The following is a 26,617-nucleotide window of genomic DNA, read 5'->3' as shown; positions in this document are numbered from 1 at the left end:
TTGTCCGATTAATTTCTTTCTATTTTTAGTAGAGACGGTGTCTCGCTCTTGCTCAGGCTGGTTTCGAACTCCTGAGCTCAAACAATCCTCCCACCTCGGCCTCCCAGAGAGCTAGGATTACAGGCCTGAGCCACCATGCCTGGCCTTTTCTATTTTTTGTAGAGACGGGTCTCACTCTTGCTCAAGCTGCTCTTGAACTCCTAACCTCAAGCAGTCTTGCTTCCTCAGCCTTCCAAAGTGCTAGGATTACACACTAAATCACGCGGTCCAGCCTGTTCAAGTTTTTAAATACCTATGAAACATACATGATAAGAATAAAAGCCTGGAATGTTATAGAGGTCTTGTGCTGGGATATCCCTACATAGGTAATTCTTTAATTAAACATATGGACTTATTTACTCCTATATATTTATAAAAATGTCCATGGGAGCATTCTCTTCTCCCATTCCCATACAAGCGGGAGAGAAAAGGGGAAAAAAGACAACAAATGAGCCCTCTTGGATTAAGGATATCACCTAGTGTCTCACACAATAAACCGAATAACCCAGTCTTTCATGGCATCTCATCTTCCCGATCACTTTCCTTCACACTGTTATTAGTTCAGATAATTTTTCCTTCACAGCTACAGGAGCTCTCTTTTCTAGCTGTCTGCAGAAATTTTTTATTTTCCTCATTTCCTGTTGCTTTCATTCTCCTTTTTTTTCTTGTCCTATTCCAGTTCTTCAATTAGTTGAATGGCTACCATGAACTTGGAACTGTGCTTGGTGCTGGGAATTCAGTGATTTGAAAGGCAGATGGATGTGTCCCTGTCTTCATGGAGCTTATATCTAAGGATGACAGAGAAGGAAGGAGATAGATTATAGATAATTACAAACTGAGACCGTAAAGATAATTAGGTCTATATGGCATCAAGCTTACCCTTATTTTCTTTCTCTTTTCCTTTCTTGGTTTTACTTAGTTCTTGTTTTCTTTCCTGCTTTCTTTCTTTCTTTTTTTTTTTTTTTTGTAGACATTACACTGAAAAGAATAGATACTACGCTTGATCTTAGCCAAAAGCCTAAGCAGTTGTTTTCTTTTAAGTATCAGCATTTGGAATAAATTTTAAATAATTTTTTACCCAGTATGCTTTCTTTTGTACTTTAAATGTTAAAATTGCAAAACAAATTTTTCTATTATTCTGGTTAACATTGTTGATAAAATTGGTTTTTGTGGGGTAACTGACCAATTTACAACTTTGGGTTTTTGGTGGGATATATTAATAGCTTGGTTTGTGTAGGTTGGGCATTGTCTGTAGTAAACGTGTTACATTTTGAGTAACAGTGCTTATTTTTGGATTCTATAGCACACAGTGTTTCTCAACATTTAAAAAAAATTATTTTTTGAGCCCTAGTGTCTCACTCTGTCAGGCTAGAATGCCCTGACATCAGCCTCGCTCACAGCAACCTTAAGCTCCTGAGCTCATGCAGTCTTCCTTCCTCAGTCTCCTGAGTAGCTGGGAGTACAGGTACACATCACCACGCCCAGCTAGTTTTTTTTTCCTATTTTTTAGTAGAGATGGGGTCTTGCTTTTGCTCAGGCTGGTCTCGGAACCCCTAACCTCAAGCGATCCTCCCGCCTTGGTCTCCCACAGTGCTAGGATTAATAGGCATGACCCACCACGTCCGGCAACATTTTTAAAAATTATCACACCACTAAAGAGAAAAATTTAATTTAATTTAAAATAAACAAGAGACATTAAGTACTAAGGAATAAGACTTTGATAGGTAGAGTTAAGATTTAAAGAACCATAAGCCATCATCTGAGATTGTTTTTCCCTACCATGAACCTGTTTTTTTCCCCTTGGGGGCAATATTGCCCCCATTGAAAATACATACTATGGTAGACTTTTCTTTTATATTTATAAATTTTCTGGAAAGCAGTTTGTAAGTGGAATGGCCGTTTCAAAAATTTTGACTGTAAGAATGGGTGGGGAAATAGTGTGATGGTTGTACAACATTGGACATTTAATTAATGCCATTGGATTGTACACTAAAAAGTGGTTAAAGTGGCAAATTTTATATTTTATATATTTTGCCACAGTTAACAAATCAATAATGTAATACACCAAAACCATTGGATTGTACACTATAAATGAATTGTATGGTATGTGCATTACATCTCAATAATGCTGTTTTTTAAAAATGAAAGAATAGATCTGGAGGTATAATAATAGTCCCTCTGTTTATGTAGCAGCTATTAATATTTAGCTGGATTATATTTTAGAAATGGATGATGCCTCAGGGTGTGCAGACAGGAGCAACCCAAGATCAAAAAACAGATATTGACCTGTGCAGAAAGGGTGTTTTGATTCATAAGTTAGGTCTTCTGAACTATTCCTTCATCCATTTGATACTTTTTAGAAACATTGGAAAGAGGCCTGGATTGGAAAGGCAAAAGTCTGGGCTCTCCTTGGGCTCTGTTTGATTTTGGGTAATTCATATTACATCACAGGTCTGAATTTTCTAGTCTGTCAAAGGGTGTGAATTAGAACATTACTTTCAGTTCCAAAATTCTAAGATCCTATGATCAATTGCTTTGTTATAAGGCAAATAAATACCTCAGTACCTAGACATAAACATTGAATATTAGAGCTGGAGGACTATAGATCGTTTGGTGTAACTCCTTCATTTATGGATGAGAAATTTGATGTTTGTACCCCTGTCTCCTGTTTAGTGCTTTTCATAATGTATATACAAGATAGTTTTTAAGAATACATAGTTGAAATATTAAGGGCAGGCTTTTAAGTGATATTTGGACTTTGAAATGGTAAAGAGTATGAGAAACAAGATGTGGTACAAATTATTTGACTTTATTATTAAATATCTATGTGTACATGTTGCCTTTCTGAGTTATAAATGTGGTTAAACTAAAAGTCATGGTTTCTGCTTTTGATAATGAATAATAGGGATCACACAAGACACATATAATAAACTAGTCACTTTTTTGGATTATGATTGGCAAAGGTGCTTGTTAGAAAATTTTTTAGAATTTTAGAAAATTTCTAAATCTTGCAGTTTTCCTTGAGGGTACTTCTCTGCATTCTGCTGCCACAGCCTTAGTCCAAGCCATCATTATCTCTTGCCTGAAGTATAGGGATAGCATCCTAATTGGTCATGGTTGCACCTCCCACCCTCTCAGTTCATTCCTCGTAGAGCAGCCAAAGTGATCTATCTCCCTGTCCTATAGACCTTTTTAAAGTATGGAAAATGTGAAACATGCAAAAGTAGAAAATTGTATAATGAACATTCACGTGCCCATCACCCGGCTTCTGTACAATTTTGTTTCTTTTGTAACTCCATCTATTCCCACTCCCTGCCTGCCCACTAGATTAGTTTGAAGCAGATCCTGGATACAGAGTGATTGTATAAAAACTTAAATCATGAAACTTTTCTACATTCCCCCTGTGGGTTCTTATTACACTTAGAATAAAAATCTAAACTGTTTACATGGCTTAAAGGCTTTATGAGATTTGGCCTTTGCTTGCTTCTCCAGCAGAATCTTTTACCCTTTCTTCTTTCCAGCCACACTGGTAGCTTTTGGCTACCCCAGGAGTCGTATAAAAGCATTTCCTTTTGCCTGGCATTTTCCTCGTTTCCTTGGCTTAGTTGGCAGCTTCTTATCTTTATGGTCTCATCTTTATTAAAAAGGCATTCCCTAAAAAAAAAAAAAAAAAAGGCATTCCCTGATGGTTTTAACCCTGTGTGAAATGTTTCCCTTTCAGTGGCAAAAATGTTAACAATTGGTGCATCTAGGTAAAGAGTGTACTAGTCTTTCAGCTTTTCACTGGATTTGAAATTATTGGGAAAAAATTAATTGGGGGAGAAAATCCCTCTTCCTCCTTGAATATTATGACATCACTCTTTCTTTTTAAATTTGTTTTGTGTCTTTCTCTCTCTTCCCATCTCCCCCCCACCGCACACTCTTGACCCCTTGATTATTAAATTGAGTAGAGAGAAAAGAGAGAAGGGAAATTGGGTCATCTGGTTAGAGCTGGAGGAATATGGGACTAGAAGCCATTGCTTCAAGTGCCTCAAATTCTGGGACACTGTTTATAAGCAAAGAGTATTCCTTTAAAGACTGACTGATGTGAGGGTTGCTCACTTCATCTTACTCACAGGCCTTGCTTCTCTTTAAAGAATCAACTACCTTCTCCTTCAGGAAGGGTGGTTTCACATGGTGCTACCGTTTTGTTGGGTTTCATTTCTCTTAATTCTATTCTCCTTTATGGATTGCTGCTTATCACCACCTCCAGCCTTGCTGGTATTTGTAGTACACTGATTACTTTCTTCGTAGCAGAGAAAGTTTTCTAATTTTGATTCTGAAATAATATGGGCTACATTTGGGTTTTTTTCTTTACTTATGTGGGAACAGCAATATGATTCTCAGTAGAATTCAAAAACCTAAAATGAGGCTATAGATACCCTTTGATTTATCTGCCTGCATAACAGTTATTCTTCGATTTATTTTTTTTCCATAATGATAATGAGTTAAGCTTAGTCATTTATATTACACTTACCTGGAATTTCTGTACTATACTCTTTAGATGGTGGTCTAAGTTACAGTTCATAGTCTTGAGCTATTTCTTTGCTTTTCAGAAAAGTAGGATGATTGAGTCAATGGACTCTTTGCAGGAAGGTCTATGAATACATGACAGTGATTTCAAGGATCAAGTGGCCTGTGGGGCTAGTCTCAATATTCTAAAACTGTGCTCCCCCAACAGAGTTTCTAAAAACTGGGCAGTAAGTATAATAAAAGCTTATTATAAGCATGTCTTTCAGTCACTGTATCTGAAATCAATGTTCTTTTATCAGTGGCCTAGATAAAGTCAACTGTTGTCATAACTGTATCTCTACATATAATGTTAGAGGAAATTTAAATAGAAGACTTTACTGAGGAATGAGAGGAATTGTCTTTAGTCATTATGAACTGCTGTAAATTTTTACCATTCAGAAAAGCAGAATTATAAGTAACACAACAGAATTGCAGAGACAGCAGCATTTTAAGACTTGGTGCTGGAAAGTGGTTAGAAAAATATCAAAATATAAAACATCTTTGGGTAATTGGATCACTAATACAGTCTGGGATTCTACCACTTTCTCCTGCTTCATACCTACATCATGTTGGCAGGCCTTCATAAATTCACACTGCCCCTGCCTGACCTTTTCTCTCTCCTACGGAATCTTTCACCTCCTGATGCCTTGTGAAAGAAAAGTGCCAATTAAAGGTTATGTATCAAATCTACGATTAAACTAAGATCTCTACCTTTTTACATAATACAGGGTGTCCCCAAAGTCACCATACATAGGGAAAATGGGAAATTGTAGCTAAATGTACCTTATTTAAAAAATTTACAAAATAAAGGTACATTTCACTACGATTTACAAAATAAGTAAATAAAGGCACATTTAGCTACAATTTCCCATTTTCCCTATGTATGGCGACTTTGGGGACACCCTGTATTATGTAAAAAGGTAGAGATCTTAGTTGAATTGGCACAAAAACCTGTGTTTTTCAAAATGACTTGAAGTTGGTTAATGAGTCTTTAGAAGGAAGTTATTATCTAATGTTTCCGGAATGAGACTATTTAGAAAATGTTCCAGGTGGTAAATGAGTGAATTGAAAGCTTGTCAGTGTTTTAGCAAATTATCATGTATTTTAAAAATATGATTGATACTTTAACAGTTACCCTGCCCAAAACTATAGCCACTTGCCATGTGTCTGTTTAAGTTAATTAAAAATAAATAAAATTTAAAATTGATTTTCATTAGCCACATATCAAATGCTCAATAGTCGCATGTGGCTAATGGCTACTGTACTGAAAAGTGCAGATATGGAACATTTTGATCATCCTAGAATGATCTATCAAATACACAGTGCTGTTTAGAGAATAAAAAGTATGATTTTAATATTTAATAAACTATAATGCTGATTAATTTTTCTGTCGAAGTTTTTGCCTGTCTCTTATCCATTGACAAATTATTAAGAGCTGCTAGTACCCTTAAAGATTATCAGCTTGTCAATTCTATTTGTAACAGAAGTATAAATAATTTCAGTTAATAAATTTAGTGGGTTATATATTTTAATTTCAAATAAGTTAGCTCTATACCATCCAGTGCTATTCAGTACAGTAACCACTAGCCACATTTGGCTCTTGAGTACTTGAAATATAGATAATATGAATTGAGATGTGTTGTCAGTGTAAAATATTTAGTACAAAAATGTAAAATATCCCAACTTTTAAAGGCTGGTTATATGTTGAAATAACATTTTGGGTATATAGTATTAAATAAAATGTATTATGAAAATTAATTTTAACCTCTTTTTACTTTTATAAATATGTTACTAGAAATTTGAAATTGGGCGAGACACAGCGGCTCATGCCTGTAATCCAGCACTTTGGGAGGCCGAAGTAGGAGGGAGAATCACTTGAGGCCAGGAGTTCGAGAGCAGCCTGGGCAACATAGCGAGACACCATCTCTACAAAAAAAATTTAAAACTTAGCCAGGTGTGGTGGCATGCACCTAATGTCCTAGCTACTTAGGAGGCTGAGGCAGAGGATCGCTTGACTCCAGGACTCTGAGGTTACAGTGCACTGTAATCATACCACGGCACTCCATCCTGGGCTCCAGGGTCATAGAATGAGACTGTAACTACAAAAAATAGTAAGAAAGAAAGAAAATTTGAAATTACGTGACTCTCCTTATATTTCTATTGGACAATGCTGTCTGTATAAAAGCTGATACTCTAATAATATTAATCAAATATTATATAATGTATTCGTACATACCTAAATCAACAACTTGATTTATAAAATGGGATGAAAATATATTTATTGCATATTTATTTTTGTCCTGTATTGGCTTTTAAAAAATAGTATTAGTAGTATCCAAATCTTTTCATGATTTTTTATAACAGTATGATGTGGGGGACATGCATCAAACACTGGTGCAAAACTTTCAGCCAACTACTAAATGAGTGATACAGATAACAGGAATACAATGGGCATTCCAAAGACAAAGGAGTTGCTGGTATTGGAAAACTGAGACTTTTGGGACTTGTATTGCCTAGATATTGAAAGATGAATGTGATTCAAGTGGGCAGAAAACAGTAAGCTGGAAGACTTTTTATATAGCCCCCCCACATAGGTAATGAATGAGCTGAGTATGCTTAGTGGATGATAACTGGCCAAAATGATTTGAATCAAGGATTTCAGTGTAGAAGACAGAAAGATTAGAGAGTTAGATTGAGACTGAATATTGGGACTCTGAGGCTAGGATAAGAAATCTACATAGGTTTATGTAGGTGTTTAGGAGCCATAAAGCATATTTATCAACTGGGAAGTGACATGAAAGCAGTATTTTTGGAAGATTGGTTTGGTTGCAGGAGACTATCCACAGCTATTTTTCTGACATGAAAAGGTACAGTAATGTTCTAGAGAAACTGGAGGAAATAGGGAGCAGGTTTAAGATGTAGAAAGGGAGAACCATCCAGACTCCTGTGTTTGGGGAAAAGGAGAAACTGAAAGTGACTTTCGTTCCTAAAAAATCATGACAAATAAAAAGTATTTTAGCTTTATACATTGTTTGGAGTTTCACAACTCCGTGAGATAGCCAACGCAGCCTTTTGTTACTGTTGGGAAAATTGAAGTTCAGTGTTTCGAGGACTTGACCAGAATCATTATCTCCTTGTATATGTGGTGGAACTGAGAAATTGAGCCCATGTCTTTTTTTTCTTATCGTGTTGTTGTTGACATCTACTCAGTTCCTAAGCCAGTACCTCAGATTTTCATGATTCTTTATCACTGCACAATCACCATGTTTTAATATTTTGTTTTTTAAACATTTCTCAGACCTGTCTACTTCTCCCTATACCTCCTCTACCTTAGTTCAGGCTACTCCCATATTTCTGGAACGATGTTTTCCTGATTTCCGTGTAATTTCTGCCCTGCACTCTACCTTCTAAAACAAGGATATAAAAGCTGCTTTTATTTAAAAATTGTATCTTCCACAATTCAGTCATTGAAATCTTTCTAAAATGTAGAGCACCCTTCTGCTTAAACTTTTAAATAAAATCTAAACTTCTTAACCTGGCCTTATAAGGCTCTTCATGATCATGCCGTTTTTCTTATGCCCATGCCTCCAGTTCCATGATCATTTTGTTTTTTAGCCATTTGCATCTGCTTTTGTTTCTGCAAGCAATGTCCTTCCCTCCCTTTTCTCCACTCCACCCTCAACCCCACACTTCAGGCCTTAGTATAATTGTCTATTTGCTTGTTTGTAACCACTCTTCCCCTGCCCCTATCCCCAACCCACCAATCCTCCTCACTAAGACTCACTTAAGGACAGGGACTTTTTCTTGCTTACTAATAGTAGAGCCACTAAAATTTATTGAGCAGGTGAATATTTTTATACTTCAAGGTGTTGTTTCAGATTAGAAGTAGCTTTAGTGGAGAATGAAAGCATGACTGAAAAATATTAGGTCATCATTTCCCAATCTGTTCCTCAGCGTTTGTGTCCCACAGGATATTGTATCAAATATATTAGATAATGCTGCAGATTATATCCCTTCTTTGGATATTCACAATGCACATAAGGGCAATCAATAAAGACTTCCAACAGTCCTGAGGTAAAAAAACCTTTTTTTTTTTTTTTGAGACAGAGTCTCACTCTGTTGCCTGGGCTAGAGTGCCGTGGCGTCAGCCTAGCTCACAGCAACCTCAAACTCCTGGGCTCAAGCGATCCTCCTGCCTCAGCCTCCCGAGTAGCTGGGACTACAGGCATGTGCCACCATGCCTGGCTAATTTGTTCTATATATTTTTAGTTGTCCGATTAATTTCTTTCTATTTTTAGTAGAGACAGGGTCTCACTCTTGCTCAGGCTGGTCTCGAACTCCTGAGCTCAAAAACAATCTGCCTACCTCGGCCTCCCAGAGAGCTAGGATTACAGGCGTGAGCCACCGCGCCCGGCCAAACTCTTTTTTTTTTTGATCCAACATTTTCCTAATATATTTGGTTATGGGACCTCTTTGGATAGTCTACATATAATTTCTCTTAGATACTAGTGATATTTGGGATTTAGGCAGTGCTGAATTTGACAGGTGTATGTGTCCTATATTTCCCTTAGGTTTAATTAATGTGATTTAAAAACATAGATCATGGCAAAAGGGATATTTGGAGGAACTCTGGGTGCTTACAGTCAGAACAGAGAACCCGAGGGAAGATATATAGCAATCGTCAAATATTTAAAGGTTAGAGGATAAGACCCAGAATCAAAGGAGGAAGTTGTAGGAAGGCAAATTTTTACTTAGATTAAGAGTAACTTTATAATAATTAGAAGTATTCGGAAAATGGAACTAAGTGCTTTAGAAGGTAAATAATTTTTTTGTCCATGAAGGTTGTCAAGCAAAGATCCATAGAGATGCTGTGGAGAAGTTTAGCACATGAGATAAGGGATAGATTGGAAGAGTGGTTTTTTGAAACAGTTTGAATTAGACTTAATTAGACTTGATTTCTGAGTCAACTTGGAATTTATAATTCTTGATTTCTTTAATTCTGTGAATCTGTCTTGGTCTAAAATCTCAGTAAAGAAACCAAATATGTGTAATGGGAAACAAACAAATTAGAAACTTTAGTTGTGTAGTTAAGTGCTTTTACTTGATAGTAGTTTTTTTTTTTTTTAGTAGACTATTTTTTAGAGCAGTTTTAGACAGAAAAATTAAGTGGAAAGAACAGAGTTCAGATATACCCCCATCCTCCACATGTACAACTTCTCCTACTATGGACTCTGGTAACAGTGGTACATTTATCATAATAGATGAACATACTTTGTTGCCATATCGTTATCACCCAGAGCATATAGTTTATATTAGATTTCACTCTTCCTTTATGGTATTTTGAAAGAAATTATGAATATTCCTGCTCTTTAAGAAAGTGGGGCTGGGCGCAGTGGCTCATGCCTGTAATCCTGGTGCTTTGGAGGCCAAGGCAGGAGGATCCCTTAAGACCAGGAGTTCAAGACCAGCCTGGACAACATAGTAAGAACCTGTCTCTACAAAAAAATCAAAAATCTTAGCCAGGTGTGGCAGAAGGCTACTCAGAATGCTAAAGCAGGAGGATTGCTTGAGCCCAGGAGTTGGAGGTTGCAGTTTGCTATGATAGCGCGCCACTGCACTCTAGCCTGGGCCACAGAGCAAGACCCTGTCTGTAAAAAAAGAAAGAAAGAAAGTGGTTTTCAGTCATTTCAAGCTATACTTTAGGCTTTTCTGATTCAGAGGCCTAAAAGATAGTTAGAATCAACATCATCTATTTTGAGAAAGTATTCAGGGTTGGAGAAAGTTACTTTTCTATAATCTTAAATGTTTACAAATGTTTTATTTTGCTGGCTAACAGTATTTTTTTTCTTCCTTTTAAGTACCAAAAGAATTGGTGGAGCTCCATTTGAAGTTGATGAGGAAGATTGGTAAATCTGTTACAGCAGACAGATGGGAAAAGTATTTGATCAAGGTAACTAGTATTTGTAAATTACCTTCTCTGTTACTGAAATATTACTCTGTCTAGCATAAATTGATGTTATGTTTCATAATGTGCATAACTTTTAAATAGTTTACTAAAAGTTATGGAATATGACTCCAAAATCCATATTACTATAAGTATGTGATTCTCCTCTTGCTACTATTAAGTAATGATCTTGAGTCTTAAAGTTAGATTTCAGAAGTGTTTATCTTTTTTGTGCCTAACACTGTACTCTGGGACTTTTCATGTTTTCTCTCATTTAATTCTTAGAATCATCCTGATCAAATCATATAATATATGGATAAGGCCCAGAGAAGTTGTCATTTTTGCTTGAAATCATACAGTACACATAGAATTATTTAATAGTTTCTTTTCACTTACGAATCTAGACTCTATCATACAGAACGTGCCATTTTTTTCATTCATCAGAGTTTGTGCATATACTTTGTCTTCTGCGTGGAATGCCTTCCCACCAACTTGTTTTCCTGGCAAACTAATTTATCCTCTAGATCTCAGTTCAAGTATTATTGTCTCCTTGTGGCCTTCCAGGAAGATGTTCCCTCATGGACCTTGTTTAACTCTTGTTATAGAAACTATCATATAGTTATATACTGAATGTTCGCTATGTACCAGGCACTGTGTTTAATGCTTTCTTTATATTATCTCAACTTCAAAATACTGATCATCCTCATTTTAATTTATAAGGAAATTGATTTTGTGAAATTAAAGGCTGTAACTTGTCTGGTCTCACGTTGCTGAAAATGACAGGGCCAGCATTCAAACCCAGGACTTGGTGAATCCAATGCTTTGAAATGTCACCGATGAAATATTTCCCACATTTGTCTTTCTTACAGGTTATAGGTTTCTTTTCATCTTTTATGCATTAATATTAGATGAATTAATTAACCACTTAGGCAGTTTCCATTTTCTTTTCCTTGACTGCCAGTAAGTTTAACTTATTATATTTATTTCTCAATTGTAATCATTAGCTAGGTTTTTGATGGAGTTTTTACCTTCCCTGTTACATGGCTGTTGATCTTTTTTCTCCTTATGGCACCATTGTACAAAGGTATTACTGAGAGCCATTTCTTTTCCCTTTAAAGTCAATAGAATATAATTAATTTAAAATTCTGTTTAAATCCAGAGCAATATCTGACATCTGCTAGGCCTTGGTGCTTTGTTTATAGCAGGCGTTACTAGTCTAATCCTTTCTTGCTCAGCAGACTGCACAATTATTACAAATCAGAAAGCACCTGTTTGTCATCTTTGTCAGTGTCTCCCTAAGACAGCTGAACTAAGACCTATAGAATGAGCAGATATTTGTTAGGAAATTACTAGTAGTTTAGTCTTACTGTAATGTAAAGCACCTAGAGAGAATGACAATGAATTACCAATCCTGTGATAAGAAAGTTAATTGTGATAATCCAATTGAGCAATGAAGAGGCCTGAATTAAGGCATTAGGTATGGAAAGGAGGGGTGGATGTGAGAGGTATTTGGAAGGTAGAATGAACAACTCTTGATAATTGATTGAGGGAGGGAGAGGTGTGTAGCAACTCAACTTAACCAAGGGCTCTTATCCCTGTGCTGTAATTTGCATTTGTTAACACGTACTCTCCACATCATCTAGAGTGGAAATAAACCCAAAAATCTGAGCTGGTGACTTTTTACTTTTAAGGTGGAATTACCCTTCTAAAAATAAACCCAGTAAGTAGAAATTTAAACCAGCAGTTCTGCTAGGACCTATTAACCCCTTGCTTAGTTATATACAGGCTTTGGTCTCCTTTTACTTGGCAAGTCATAAAGAAGTTTGCCAGTGACCTCTCATGCTTCCATGAAACTCTTCTATTTCCTATGGTTGTTAATGATTTTAGATACCACATGACTAATTCCAGAAACCTTGACCACGGATAATAAATACTGTTATACTAAATGAATAGACATCTGCCTTCAAAAATTCAGGACCGGTGCCTCTATTTTCCTACTGCCCACCTCCCTCCCAACTGTATGACAACTATATGAAGGTCTTCAAAAGTGGAAAAGCCAATTTTTAATAAAGTGTCCTTTAAAGAAAATCACAATTGATTTCCTCTGGCCTCACAGTAATTTCTAAGTAAATAAACAGGTGATAATTTATTATTGCTGTTTTTCTTTGATTCTGTGATCTTGTCAATGCATGCCACACCAATGATTTACAGAGTTTTTCAAAGAAAAACATCAAATTATTGATTTTAAGAGGCATTTGATTTCAAGAAATGTTAAAATATAAAAGGAAATATGCTTCTTAGAGTAAGCAAAGAGGGCTGGGCATGGTGGCTCACACCTATAATCCCAACAATTTGGAAGGCTGAGGCAGGACAATCACTCGAGGCCAGGAATTTAGGACCAACCTGGACAACACAGCAAGACCCTGTCTCCAAAAAAATAAAAAAATTAGCTTGGCATAATGGTTCCTGCCTGTAGTTCTCGCTACTTGGGATTACTTGAGTCCCGGAATTCCAAGTTACAGTGAGCTATGATCTCACCACTGCATTCCAGCCCGGGCAACAGAGTAAGACCCTGTCTCAAAAAAAAAAAAAAAAAACAAAATTAAGCAAAGAGTATTTTCTGGGGCTTAATACTTGAAGGATAATGACATTAAGTAGAAAATAATATGTCTCTTCTGGGGTATTTTTTCTGGGGTATTTTTCTGCCCCTCAGCAAGAAGTGACCTTATTCATTTGATCTTCAGAAGTAAAGGGAAGACAAGGGGTAATCTCAGTTCCTTAGTACCCAAGTTTAAAAATCCTTTAAGCAAATAAGCTTGACAATAGATGGCCGATCTAAATAGTAATTTCAAAAAGGCCCATTGCTTTCATTCCTTAGGAAGAGCGTCATCTATTAGCAAACCATAAGGGTCATCTTTTGTCATTTATCAATTTGGGCATTTTTTTTTCACAGCGATTAGATGTTTCTTTACTGCTGTATTTCTCAGAAGTAAATTAAAATTTATTTCCTAATTTTTATTTGCATCCTTAATATTAACTTATGTTTTTCTTTTTTTATTGAAATACAATTCACATAACAGAAAATACAATTTTAAAGTTTAAAGTACACAATTCATTGGTTTTTAGTATATTCACTATGTTATACAACCATAACCACTATCTAATTCCAACAACTCTGGAAGAAACCCTGTACGTATTATCAATCTGTCCCAATCACAACAGCCCTCCCCTTAACTCTGGTTACCACTAATCTATTTCTGTGGGTTTGCCTAGTCTGGACATTGCTTATATAAATAGAATCATAAAATATGTGGCCTTTCTTATCTCACTTCTTCCACTTAGTATAATGATTTCGAGGTTTATGCATATTGTAGCATGTATCAGTATTTCATTCCTTTTTATTGCCAAATACAAATCTGTTATAATACCACCTTTGTTTATCCATCATCAGTTGACAGACATTTGGTTTTTTCCACTTTTTTGGCTATTGGGAATAATGCTGCCATGAACACTTGTGTACAAGTTTTTTTTTTTTTTTTGAGACAAAGTCTTGCTCTGTTGTCCGGGCTAGAGTGCCGTGGCTCAGCCTAGCTCATAGCAACCTCAAATTCCTGGGCTCAAGCGATCCTTCTGCCTCAACCTCCCAAGTAGCTGGGACTACAGGCATGTGCCACCATGCCCGGCTAATTTTTCTGTATATTTTTAGTTGTCCAGCCAATTTCTTTCTATTTTTAGTAGAGATGGGGTCTTGCTCTTGCTCAGGCTGTTCTTGAACTCCTGAGCTCAAATGATCCTCCCACCTCCGCCTCCCAGAGTGCTAGGATTACAGGCGTGAGCCACCGCGCCCAGCCTGTGTACAAGTTTTTATGTGGGTATGTATTTTTATTTCTCTGCTGTATAATGTAGGAGTGGAATTTCTGGGTCACATGATAATTTTGTGTTTAACTTTTTGAAGAATTGTACTGCTTTGCTTAGTGGCTGTACCATTTTACATTCCCACTAACAATTTATTAGTGTTTCAGTTTCTCCTAAACTTTAATTATAATGATAATAGCTAATATTTGAGAACTTACTATAAACTAGGTACTATATTTTTTTACATGTATTAACCATTTAATTCACACAACAACCCAGATGGCAGAAAGATAAATAATTTCCAAAGTCACATAGATAGTAGATGGTGAAGCAAGGCTTGAACACAGGTTTGTCAGATACCGCAGCATGAATACTTAATACTTTACACGTTGCAAAGCATTTTCATATACTTTTAACTTTGTAAAATATTCCTTAAAGAAGCCTGTTTACTCTATGATAGTATGTACTCCCATAAGTGAATTGCACGTGGTAGTGCAAAAAGAACACTGAATTTGTAATGGGGAAAATGTTTACCTAAACTCTGCTAATCGCTAGGTGTATAAGTTTAGTTAAGTTACTTATTTGACCCTCGGTTTTTTTAATGGAAGCATATGTGAATACTCTCAGCATAGTACCTGTCAAATAGTTGGAACTCAGCAAATGTTGCTTAAATATTAATAATTACTGGCTGGGCATGGTGGCTCACACATGTAATCGCAGCACTTTGGGAGGCTGAGGCAGGAGGATTGCTTGAGGCCAGGAGTACAAGACTAGCCTGGGCATAACAGTTGTTAGAACCGGTTCCCCTAAGCCCCAGGAACAGAGAGGCGGAGTCACCGAGGCTGCAAATGGCAAAGGAGTTTATTGGCTAGCTCGAGCTAGGGTCCAAGTCCCAGAGCACCAACGCAGTGGCCTCCTCTATGAACCAGGACCCTGCCCTGGGGTAAAAGTGAAGCTTTTATACTTCCTTTTGCACACGACACACCGGTGGCACACGACACGCAGATTCCACATGACACGCTGGGCACACCATCCCCCCTCTCCCCTTAGTCCATTGGTTCCTTTGAAAGTGGCTGATTGTTTTGACCCCTGATTGGTTGGCTCCAAGCCTCGGGATTATCAACTTTCGCGCCGGCGCCAGTTTTGGTCCACGTTTCGGTTTCGGGGAAACTGAAACTTAGGCCTACTCTAGGAAGTTGGGCCTGTCATGGAGTCACTCCTGCCCTGTTTTTCATTCTGATTAGCTATATTTGACTAACAACTAAAAGCAAGCGCGGTTACAGAAGCAAACGGCATTAGTTAGAATCAAAGAGAACACATTTTTCTAATCTAAAACAGTTTCTGTTCCACACAAAACAAAGTACATTCTCCTACTATCGATTTCTGCCTTTCACAGTGAGACCTTATCTCTACAAAAAATAAGAAAGGGCGTGGTGGTACGAGCCTGTAGTCCCAGCTTCTTGGGAGGCTGAGGTGGGAGGAAAGCTTGAGCCTAGAGGTTCAAGGCTGCAAAGATGTATGATCTCACAACTGCAACTGTAGTCGAGCCTGGGAGACAGACTAAATCCTTGTCTCTAAATAAATAAATACGTACATACATATATACATACAAAAAATTACCGAAGGAACAGCAGAGCAGTTTTAGGGAAGTTTTTTTCTCTTCTGTGGCTGGCATGCCTTTGGAAATTGACATGAACTTAGGCCGAATTTTTTACACTTGTGGATGTAGAAATGTTGGGTTATATTTTCTTTAGTTTTCTACTGAACTCTTACTGACTTCAGGTGTTCCAGTGAATGTTTTATAATAATAACATACCTAAACATTTTCTCATAGAGAAACATGGTAAATACCTTAATTACGGCTGGGAAACCTCCTGTGGCAAGAGTACCCCTAGGTAAACTTCAGGAACCTGGTTTTCCTCTCCGCAGGTTTTTTTTTTTTATTTTTTTCTCTCCAAGTGTGCAACACTTGTATTGGTTATGACCTCTCAATTATATACTCTAAAGTACGGCTCATTCGTAGTCACAGATAATTACTTAGTAAAAAATACCTATAAGTATAATGTCAGTGTGTGTTTTTTGTTTTTTTTTTTGAGACAGAGTCTTGCTCTGTTGCCTGGGCTAGAGTGCCATGGCGTCAGGCTAGCTCACAGCAACGTCAAACTCCTGAGCTCGTGCAATCCTTCTGCCTCAGCCTCCCGAGTACCTGGGACTACAGGCATGTGCCACCATGCCCGGCTAATCTTTTCTATATATTTTTAGTTGTCCAGATAATTTCTTTCTATTTTTAGTGGAGACCAGGTCTCACTCTTGCTGAGGCTGGTCTTGAACTCCTGACCTTGAGCTGTCCTCCCGCCTTGGCCTCCCAGAGTGCTAGGACTACAGGTGTTAGCCACCACGCCCAGCCATGTCAGTGTGTTTTGAAAGAAGTTATATAAAAATAGTAATTTAAAGTTGTTTCTCATTGCTTTGGCTAAGCAGATAAACCTGGGAAATAAAAATGAAATCTTTTCGTAAAATTTCATATGTATAAAAAACTTTAGAAATCAATTGTAAACTATTATTGCATTAATGATATGTATGCTCCTTGATTTTTTTTTTTTTTTTTTTTTTTTTTTTTTGAGACAGAGTCTCACTGTGTTGCCCGGGCTAGAGTGAGTGCCGTGGCGTCAGCCTAGCTCACAGCAACCTCAAACTCCTGGGCTCAAGCGATCCTCCTGCCTCAGCCTCCCGAGTAGCTGGGACTACAGGCATGCGCCACCATGCCCGGCTAATTTTTTCTATATATTTTTAGTTGTCCGATTAATTTCTTTCTAATTTTAGTAGAGACAGGGTCTCGCTCTTGCTCAGGCTGGTCTCGAACTCCTGAGCTCAAACAATCCGCCCGCCTCGGCCTCCCAGAGTGCTAGGATTACAGGCGTGAGCCACCGCGCCTGGCCCCTCCTTGATTTTTGACTGAGCTGAAAATGAGAGAAAAATGCAGAATACAAGGTTTATTGAGTACTTACTATAGTATTTTTAAAATGTCTCTTAACTTTAATATAAAATACTTATTTCTTGAAATATAACAGCTTGCAGAATATAACAGATACTCTATTTCATACCATGTGCAAAAATTAGCTCAAAATGGGTAACAACGTAAATATAAGAGCTAAGTCCATACAACTTTGAGAAGAAAACAAGAGGAGCTCTTCATGACCTTGGATTTGGCAGTGGATCCTTATATATGACACCAGAAGAGTGAGCAACAAAAGAAAAAATAGATTAATTAGACTTTGTCAAAATTTAAAATGTTTGTGCATCAAATGATACTATGAAGAAAGTGAATAGACAACCTATAGAATGAAAGAAATCATACTACCAATTGCATATATTGCAAATCATATAAATGATAAGGGTTTAATACCCAGAATACATGAAGAACTCCTAAAGCTCAATAACAAAAAGACAACCCAGGGCAGCGGTGACTCACTCCCCTAAACCTAGCACTCTGGGAGACCAAGGTGGAAGGATTGCTTGAGGTCAGGAGTTCGAGAACAGCCTGCGCAAGGGTGAGACCCCGTCTCTACACAAAATAGAAAAATTAGCTGGGCGTGGGTAGTGTGTGCCTGTAGTCCTAGCAACTCGGGAGGCTGAGGCAGGAAAATCACTTGAGCCCAGCAGTTTGAGGTTGCAGTGAGCTACGATGACACCACTTCATACTAGCCTAGGCAACAGAGTGAGACTGTCTCAAAAAAAAAAAAAAGACAACCCAATTAGAAAATGGGCAAAGGATTTGAATAGACATTTCTTCAAAGAAGACATGAAAAGACAGTCAACATTGTTAATCATTGGGGAAATGCAATTCAAAATGACAATGAAATGAAATAACACTTTATACATAATCATTTGGCTAATTTTTTAAATTAAAAAAATAATAAGTGTTGGTGAGGTTATGGAGAAATTGGAACCCTCCTACATTCCTCATGAGAATGTGATATGGTACAGCTGCTATGGAAAAGAGTTTGGCAGTTTCTCAAAAAGCTAATCATAGAATCGCCATATGACCTAGCAGTTCCACTCCTAAGTATATAACTACTAAAAAGCAGGGACTCAAACAGATCCTTGTATGCCAATGTTTATTGCAGCATTATTCACTATAGCCAAAAGGTGGAAAAAACCAAAGTGTTCATTAACAGATGAATGGATGTTGCATTACAAATATATTTATTATATATAATAGGTGAATTGGACCTTGTTTTTGCTTTCAAAAATTTTGTAGTTTTACAGGATACTCACTTCAAATGAAATAAAATATGTGAAAAAGTTCTTTTGTACATGGTAAAAGTGTATGCACTTGTTACTGCTTTCATGAGATGTGCACAATCTGAATATGCCTTCTCTTGAATATCCTCTGCTACAGCTTAGCTCAAGCTTCATCACCTTTACCTTGCATTATTACAGCAGGCTTTAGTTGGTCTCCTTGACATCAGAGTCTATCCTCATATCTGTACTGTACATTGCCTAGGACTGTTTTCCGTTAGTTCTTCCAAAGCCTCATTGAGTGTCGTGTTTACTAGTCAAGACCTACTTTCACAACCCTGCTCACTCTTCCTTCAGAGTCTTGTCTGTCCACTGTGAACCCCAAGTACCCTTATGGTCAAGGGCTCTAGGACTCAGTATAAAGAACTCCTCTTTTGAACTCCACCTTGGCAGAACATGCTATAGTCATTCACATTGCCATTGGAAAATATTGTTTTTTCTTCCTGAAATGCTCTTTATTTCCTTATCTGGTAAAACCTCATTCATCCTTCTGGTCCTAGCACAAATGTCACTATTTGAATAAAACCTTCCTTGGTACCTCTTTATCCCTTGGCTGAGTTAGTGTTTCTCTCCTCTGTGTTTTCATGGTAGTTTATAGATATATAATATCAGTTATTCAGTTTTTGGGTATCTCACTGAATACTTTTCCCCCTGTAATTATTTGTCTGCATGACTGTCTCTCCCTCTCTGAATTCTGAACTTCTGGGAGCAGAGACTGTTTCTTCATTTGTCTTTGCCCTCCCAGTATTTAGTGTGGGGTGCGTCATGTAGTGGTGCTCTATAAATGTCTGGTTTAGTTCTCCAGAATGATTATTACATACAAAACAGGACATCTTTAAATGTTAGGAGACTTCAGGTGAGATGTGATTTTAGTATAAATGTGGAACTAGATGATTTATATTAATAATTCTCAATCTGTCTTCTGTCCACAGTTCCCTTGGTGATAACTGACCTGACTGGTATCTTGAATATATACTGATTTCACTGTAAATGATTAGAGATAATAATCTCCATTTCTCTCATTCCTTGAGTAAAGCACGTAACCTCTTTGCCTCACTTTCTCCTGAGAATAGCAGTACACCCAATCTAAGGGTTATGTGGATTTACTGAGTTAATATTATAAAGTGTTTAGAATAGTGCTTGGCACATCATAAACATACAATAAGTGTTAGCTGTTGTTGTTATTCTAGTAAGAATTTAAAACATGGTTTTTCTTTTTTTTTTTTTTTGAGACAGGGTCTCGCTCTGTCACCCAGGCTGGAGTGCAGTGGCAGCAATCATAGCTCACTGCAACCTTCAACTCCTGAGCTCAAGCGATCTTTCTGCCTTAGCGTTCTGAGTAGCTGGGACTACAGGTGCCTGCTATCACTCCTGACTAAGTTTTTTATTATTTGTAGAGTTGAGGTCTGGCTATGTTTCTCAGGCTGGTCTGAAAGTCCTAGCCTTGAGCTATCCTCCCTCCTCAGCCTACAAAAGTGCTGAGATTACAGACATGAGCTACCGTGCCCAACTACTTACCACAAACTTTAGGTACAAACAGATCTCTTTTTTTTTTTTTTTTTTTTGAGACAGTCTCACCCTGTCACCCAGGCTAGAGTGCCGTGGCTTCAGCCTTGCTCACAGCAACCTCAAACTCCTGGGCTCAAGCGATCCTCCTGCCTCAGGCTCCCGAGTAGCTGGGACTACAGACATGCGCCACCATGCCCAGCTAATTTTTTCTATATATATATTTTTAGTTGTCCAGATAATTTCTTTCTATTTTTAGTAGAGACGGGGTCTCGCTCTTGCTCAGGTGGTCTTGAACTCCTGACCTTGAGCGATCCACCCGCCTCAGCCTCCCAGAGTGCTAGGATTACAGGCGTGAGCCACCGCGCCCGGCCACAAACAGATCTCTTGTTAACTTCCTTCTCCCAGTGTTAATACCTTAGTTAAAGGTACTTTTGTCCTTCTGTTTGTTAAAGCCGAGGTAATATCTAGATATCATCCTTGATTTTTCTTTTCAGTCACCCTCCACATCTGTACCATCAGAAGTTCTGATAATTCTATCTACAAAATATAGCTATCTACTTCTCTCTGATCCCCACTACCATCATAGTTCATGCCATCACTGGCCTTCAAAAATTGGTTTCCTAGTTCTCATTCTTGCCCCTGTATAGTCCATTTTCCACACAATGGCCATGGTTTTTTTTTTTTGGCAGGGTCAGGGGTGGTGGTGGTGGTTTTTATTAAATTCTAGAGATAGGGTCTCACTCTGTCGCTCAGGTTGGAGTGCAGAGGCGAGATCGTAGCTTACTGTAACTTGAACTCCTGGGCTCAAGTCATCCTCCTGCCTTGGCCTCCCAAAGTGTTGTGATTACAGTTGTGAGCCACCATGCCTTGCCCAGCTGTGTTTTTGAACCGTAAATCAGATTATATTATTCCCCCATTTAACATCCTCCAGTGGCTTCCCATCATTTTGAAATAGAATCTTAATTCCTTACTCTCACCTACATGATTTGGCCTTTGGTTACTTTTTCCAACCTATCTCCTGCCCCTCTCCCCCTGATTGTACTTCATGTACATTTTTCCTTTTTCTGTTTTCTAATATGCCAAAACTTAAGGCCTTTATACTAGCTTGTTTTCTCTGTCTGGAACATTCTCCTCCAGATCTTTTTGTGGTTGATTTCTCTTTTATCAGTCATATTTCAACTTTTTATGTCAGATGTCAAATTTTTAATGAGACCTTCAGTAAGCAACTAATCCAGAGTAGTGCTCAAATTTTCTGTATCACATTACTCTTTTTTATTTTCAGCATAGCATCTTCACTGCTTGCTATTTTCTTAGTTTACCTGTTTGACTACCTCATAGGATGTAAGCTCCATGATGATAGGTTGTCGTCTTGACACTGTGGTATCCCAGCTCCTAGACTAATTCCTGCCATGTAAGTAGGCACACAGCAAATATTTGTGGAATCAACCAGATAAGTGAATCACTTTCAGCTTCATGTCTCTCAATTATAAAATAAAGATTTGGATCAGAATGATCTCCGAGGACTCTCCTTATCAAACAAAGATAAAGCCTGACACTGGTTTAAGGCTATAAAAATAGATTTTATTCAGCAGCTATTGCAGTAAAGAGTTGTGCTGGATTCCAGTTTGTGCAGAGATGACTGGGAGAAAGAGGGAGTAGGAAGAGACGAGTGGGGGTAATGGGAAAGCTTGAGCAATGTTAGCGAAGGGAAAAATTACAAAAAGCAGGTAAGAAGGTTGTTCACAGTTAATTATGCTATTTGTGTCTACTAACTGGCATTAAGAGAAGTTAGGCTTCTCCCCTCCCACAGAGTCTGGGAGATAGAGTCTTTTACCTTTCTGATGATTGCATTTCACAGAAATGACTTTCAGATCCTTAAGAAAGACAATCCCAGGTCTTAGGAAATACATATACATCTTAAAGGGACAGAGGAAGATTTTACAATTGTAAGTTTTCTTAATAAATAGGAAAGAGAGGTCTGGGTCCTATCTTCAGATGTTGGCTGGAACAAATAGTAAATTCTTTTGGTAGTCTTAAGCTTTTCCAGACTGGAATTTAAGCGGGGGAAGCTCCTCTCAGGGAGGAGGCCTTAGGCTGCTAGAAGCCATCTCACTCTCCATCCCCTTTTTAATTCCTTATTTCATGAGTTGTCAAAAAGAAAAAGATTGTCGGTACTTTGTATATATGAACCCAAGATAAATATGTTAATGATCCTACTGAGATAAATTCTATCAGTTTGCTATGCGGGCTTGTGAAAGCACCTTTCCTATATATATTGAGCTGCTGTAGAAGCTTTAAAAGCTCCTTTCTTCTTGTCTGCCCAGCATCTTCCATCCTCAACTTTGTTTTCCTGTGTGTAGAAATTAGGAGGAAGAGACATAAGGAGTATTGGAACAGCAGCAGCCTGGTAGCCAGGATACCTCCCAAGCCCTGTATTTGGCTTTCAGCCTTGTAGGCACAGAACATTGATTTTGAAAGTGTTTCAGGTGAAGGGCTGTCCCTCAGGTACCATGTAGAGGACACAAAACAGTATCTGACCTCTCATTAATGAGATTTTTGGAGAAACATAAAACCAATATTTCATGCTAATTTATGGTGATAAATTTGAATGTTATATCAAAATATTTATGTTCTAGATATTGGAACATTCTTTTCTAAGGAGAAATTACATGTGAAACCAAATTAAAATTATATTGCCTCTTGGTCAGAATCAAGTTGAAGCATGGGGAGTTAATAGGAATTGCCAATGTAATTGGGATCCCCTTGCTTCCAGGACCCAGGAATACACTGCTGTAGATAGTCTCTGATAGATTCAACTGGTTTCTGGCTCTCTAGGCAAACTATGGCCCATGAGCTTCATCCTGCCTACTGCCTCTTTACAGATCTCGAGAGCTTGTTTGGAGGTTCTGGTAGGGGAACACAGCTACTCGTACACACCCTTGACCAAAGAACGGTCCTCCTCTATCGGGGAAGGTCATCCTCTTCAACCGAGCGTGAACACACAGTTTTGGGAGGGACACACATAGAGCGGTGAGGAAGGAAGGGAACACCTGCCTAGCCAGCCAGATCAGCAGAATCAACCCTGGCAATTAGTGGGGTGACTGATGTCCCAGCTAGATCACCCCCACATCCTGCTGCCTCTTTATGTATGGCTCAACAAACTAAGAATGCTTTTCACATATTTAAATGATTGGGAGAAAAATCAAAAGAATAATATTTTGTGATGTGAGAATTACATGAAATTCAAATTTCATTATTCATAAATGTCATTGAAATACAGCTATGTTTATTCATTTATGTTCATTTATGTATTTTCTATGGCTGCTTTTGCACAGTAATAGCAGAGTAATAGCAAAAGAGACCATGTGACCCACAAAGGCTATATTATTTCCTGTTTGGTCCTTAACGGAAAAGGTTTGCTCACCTCTGGTGTAGATTAAATAGTCCTGCACAAGAATTATTTACATGTTATTTAGAGCAGTGGTCCCCAACCTTTTTTGTACTAGGGACCAGTTTGATGGAAGATAATTTTTCCACAGATGGGGGCTGGGCCGGGGGGTGGTTGGAGCTCAAACAGTGATGGGGGGAGGGATGGGGAGCCACTGGGTGGCATGGTGGAGCTCTGCGGCCCAGTCCCTAACAGGCCATGGATCAGTACCACTCCACAGCCCTGGGGTTGGGGACTGCAGATTTAGAGTACTCTTTTTATTTGCAACTTTCATTTGCAGTGTTTACTTTGTGGTAACAGTAGATTATGGCTATTTAGGCATATCTAATTAGTTGGGTTGTTTTTTTTTAACATCAAGTGGCACAATAATATGTCTACATTGCCCTTAACAAAATAGAAATGAGTAGCACATTTATCTTTGAATATCTGCACAACAAAAATTTAAGCAGTGTGAGGCCAGAGGCATGTATCTTAATTTTCTCTATACCCACCTCTCTTTTTCTTTTTCTCCTTTCACATGGTAGATGCTAATCAGTAGTTCAGGTGTATTTGAAATTTGTGATCCTATGAGCCATTGCTGTGCTTCATTATCTGGGTCATTGGCCAAGCTTTGGAGTTTTGTCATTCTTGACCTCTCTCAGATAGTGAGGGTGAGCTTCCCCACACTCAGCATTAACTTCTAGGATAGTCAGCCAACATCTTCTTCATCTAGGGGCCTGGTATGCAGCAGATCACGCAGTAAATACCTCATTGGGGTCATAGGCTGGGCTCTGCATCATTGGTTGTCCCTGCTTTCTTTTTTTTTCCTTTTAATCGAGATTTCACATACCATAAAATTCACCCTTTTAAAATATACAATTCAGTGTTTTTTAGTATATTTACAAGGAGTGTATAACTATCACCACTATCTTAATTTCAGAACATTTTTATAACTCTGAAAAGAAATCCGCCTGCCCATCAGCAGTCACTCTCCACCCCTTCCTTCCCCTGCCCTATGGCAACTGCTGCTTTACTTTCACTGTGGATTTGACTGTTGTAGGCATTTCATATACATAGAATCATGCAATTTGTGGCCTTTTCTGTCTTGTTTCTTTCATTTAACATGTTTTCAAGGCTCATCCATGCTGTAGCATGCACCATTATTTCATTCCTTTTTATAGCTACATAAAATTCCGTTGTATAGATATACCACTTTTTTTGTTCAATTCATCTGTTAATGGACATTTGGGTTGTTTCCAGATTTTGGCTATTGTGAGTATTACTGCTATGAACATTTGTGTACAAGTTTTTGTGTGGACATATGTTTCATTTTTCTTGTGTAAATACCTAGAAGTGGAATTGCTAAGTCATGGTAACTAAAAGTTAACATTCAAAGAACTCCCAAGCTGTTTTCCAAAGCAGCTGCACCATTTTACATTCCTACTAGCAATCTGTCAGTCTTTGAGATTTTTTCACATCCTCACCAACATTTGTTATTATCTATCTTTCTCATTATGTCAAAATGTGTATTCAGGCCCCAACCTTTTAACTTTTGATTTAATCACTTTAGGGTTTTCCTTGTGTAGTGTTCCAATCTTCCTTTTCTCTGTACATCCCAATTTTTTTTCTCTCTACAAAATACAGTACCCTCAGTCACAGGAAGTATGGTATTCCAGGGAATGGGAAGCTCATTTCTTCCTGTGAACCTTCAAAGACCTTCCATTGTATAGTTCCTCACCATACTGCTTGCCTTACATTCTTTTTCTATTCTAATACTGAACACCTGTGATTTTATTGTACAATCTTATAAGATAGCACTTGTAAGAAGTGCTATCTTCTTACAAATTGGTAAGAAGATAGCACTAGTGCAGGCTAGGAAAAGGGTAACCCACCTGGGAGAGTCATCCAGGTCTTATTCCTGGGTTGAGACAGTCAGGAGCAGTCCTGTTTGCCTGCTTGTTTTTCTTCTGTTTGCTGTTCTAGCCCATTGCTTGTGCTCCGTGATAATCTCTTGCCTTCTGATGGTTCTTTTTCCTTGGCCCTCATTATGCTCTTTGCTCCTTGAATTACAAAAACAGCATGAAATTGCTAGGCATTTTATATCATATTTCCTGCCTATTTAGCAGCCTTTAAGATCAATATTATTACTGTTCCAATTTTATTGCTGAAAAAACTGGCTCACAGAGGTCATAAAACCCATTCCAATTTCCCTGTATTAACTTCCCTTATTCGCTTCCTCTGACCTCTAGGTTAGGAGGAGCTGCTGAAATGAGAGAAAGCTTCCTGGACTGACTTTTAAGTGGAGTGGTTATTCAGATTTTCTTTTTTCAGCCTGTTATAGTGGCTTGGTTTGCCTGAAATGCTTGTGTAGGAAGAGAAACCTAGACATGTAAGTTAAAGCGACGTTATAGATCTCTTATGTCAAACAATAGAATTTTTACTTTACCCATAAATAGGTGGACACTGAGTTGGAGAGAGGCTTAATTAAAAGTATGTATATAATTTGGCATGTTTTTTGAACCTACTTCTGGTCTAGGCATAAAGATGAATGTCCTATTGACCTTGCCCTTGAGGAACTTCCAGCCATTTGGTGAGATGGAATCAAATAATTACTCTCATGTGGAAAAATGTGCCCCAAAAGTGTGTATAAAGATCTTGAGAGCTGAGGAGAGAGCTACTGAGATGGATCTTCTTATCCTTTTTATTTTATTTTATTTTATTTTATTTTATTTTATTTTATTTTTCATAGTCTACGGGGAAGACTGAATTTTTTTTTTTTTTTAGACAGGTGTTCTGTTGCCAAGGATGGAGTGCAGTGATGAGATCATAGCTCACTGCAACCTCAAATTCCTGGGCTCGAGTGATCCTCCTTCCTTAGCCTCTCAAAGTGCTGGGATTACAGAAGTGAGCCACCATGCCAAGCCTCACTTCATATCGTAAATTCAGTCATCAAATAATAGTAAACATTTCTTTTTTTTTTTTTTTTTTTT

General features: G+C 37.9%; 1 protein-coding gene across 1 annotated transcript in view; it reads left to right on the top strand.

Moving 5' to 3' along the window:
- The window catches only part of LOC105815775 (remodeling and spacing factor 1-like), a 61,503-nt gene extending 35,579 nt beyond the window's left edge, over positions 1-25,924 (top strand). The window contains exons 2-3 of the mRNA XM_012651022.1: positions 10,449-10,540; positions 25,877-25,924. Coding sequence (XP_012506476.1) covers positions 10,449-10,540; positions 25,877-25,894 — 110 coding nt within the window. The 3' untranslated portion in view covers positions 25,895-25,924. The remainder of the gene's footprint in view (positions 1-10,448; positions 10,541-25,876) is intronic.
- Positions 25,925-26,617: the final 693 nt, after the last annotated feature.

Source organism: Propithecus coquereli, unplaced genomic scaffold, assembly GCF_000956105.1.
Source record: "Propithecus coquereli isolate 6110/MARCELLA unplaced genomic scaffold, Pcoq_1.0 Scaffold344, whole genome shotgun sequence".
NCBI classification, from domain to species: domain Eukaryota; kingdom Metazoa; phylum Chordata; class Mammalia; order Primates; family Indriidae; genus Propithecus; species Propithecus coquereli.
This window is presented reverse-complemented; position numbering and strand designations above follow the sequence as displayed.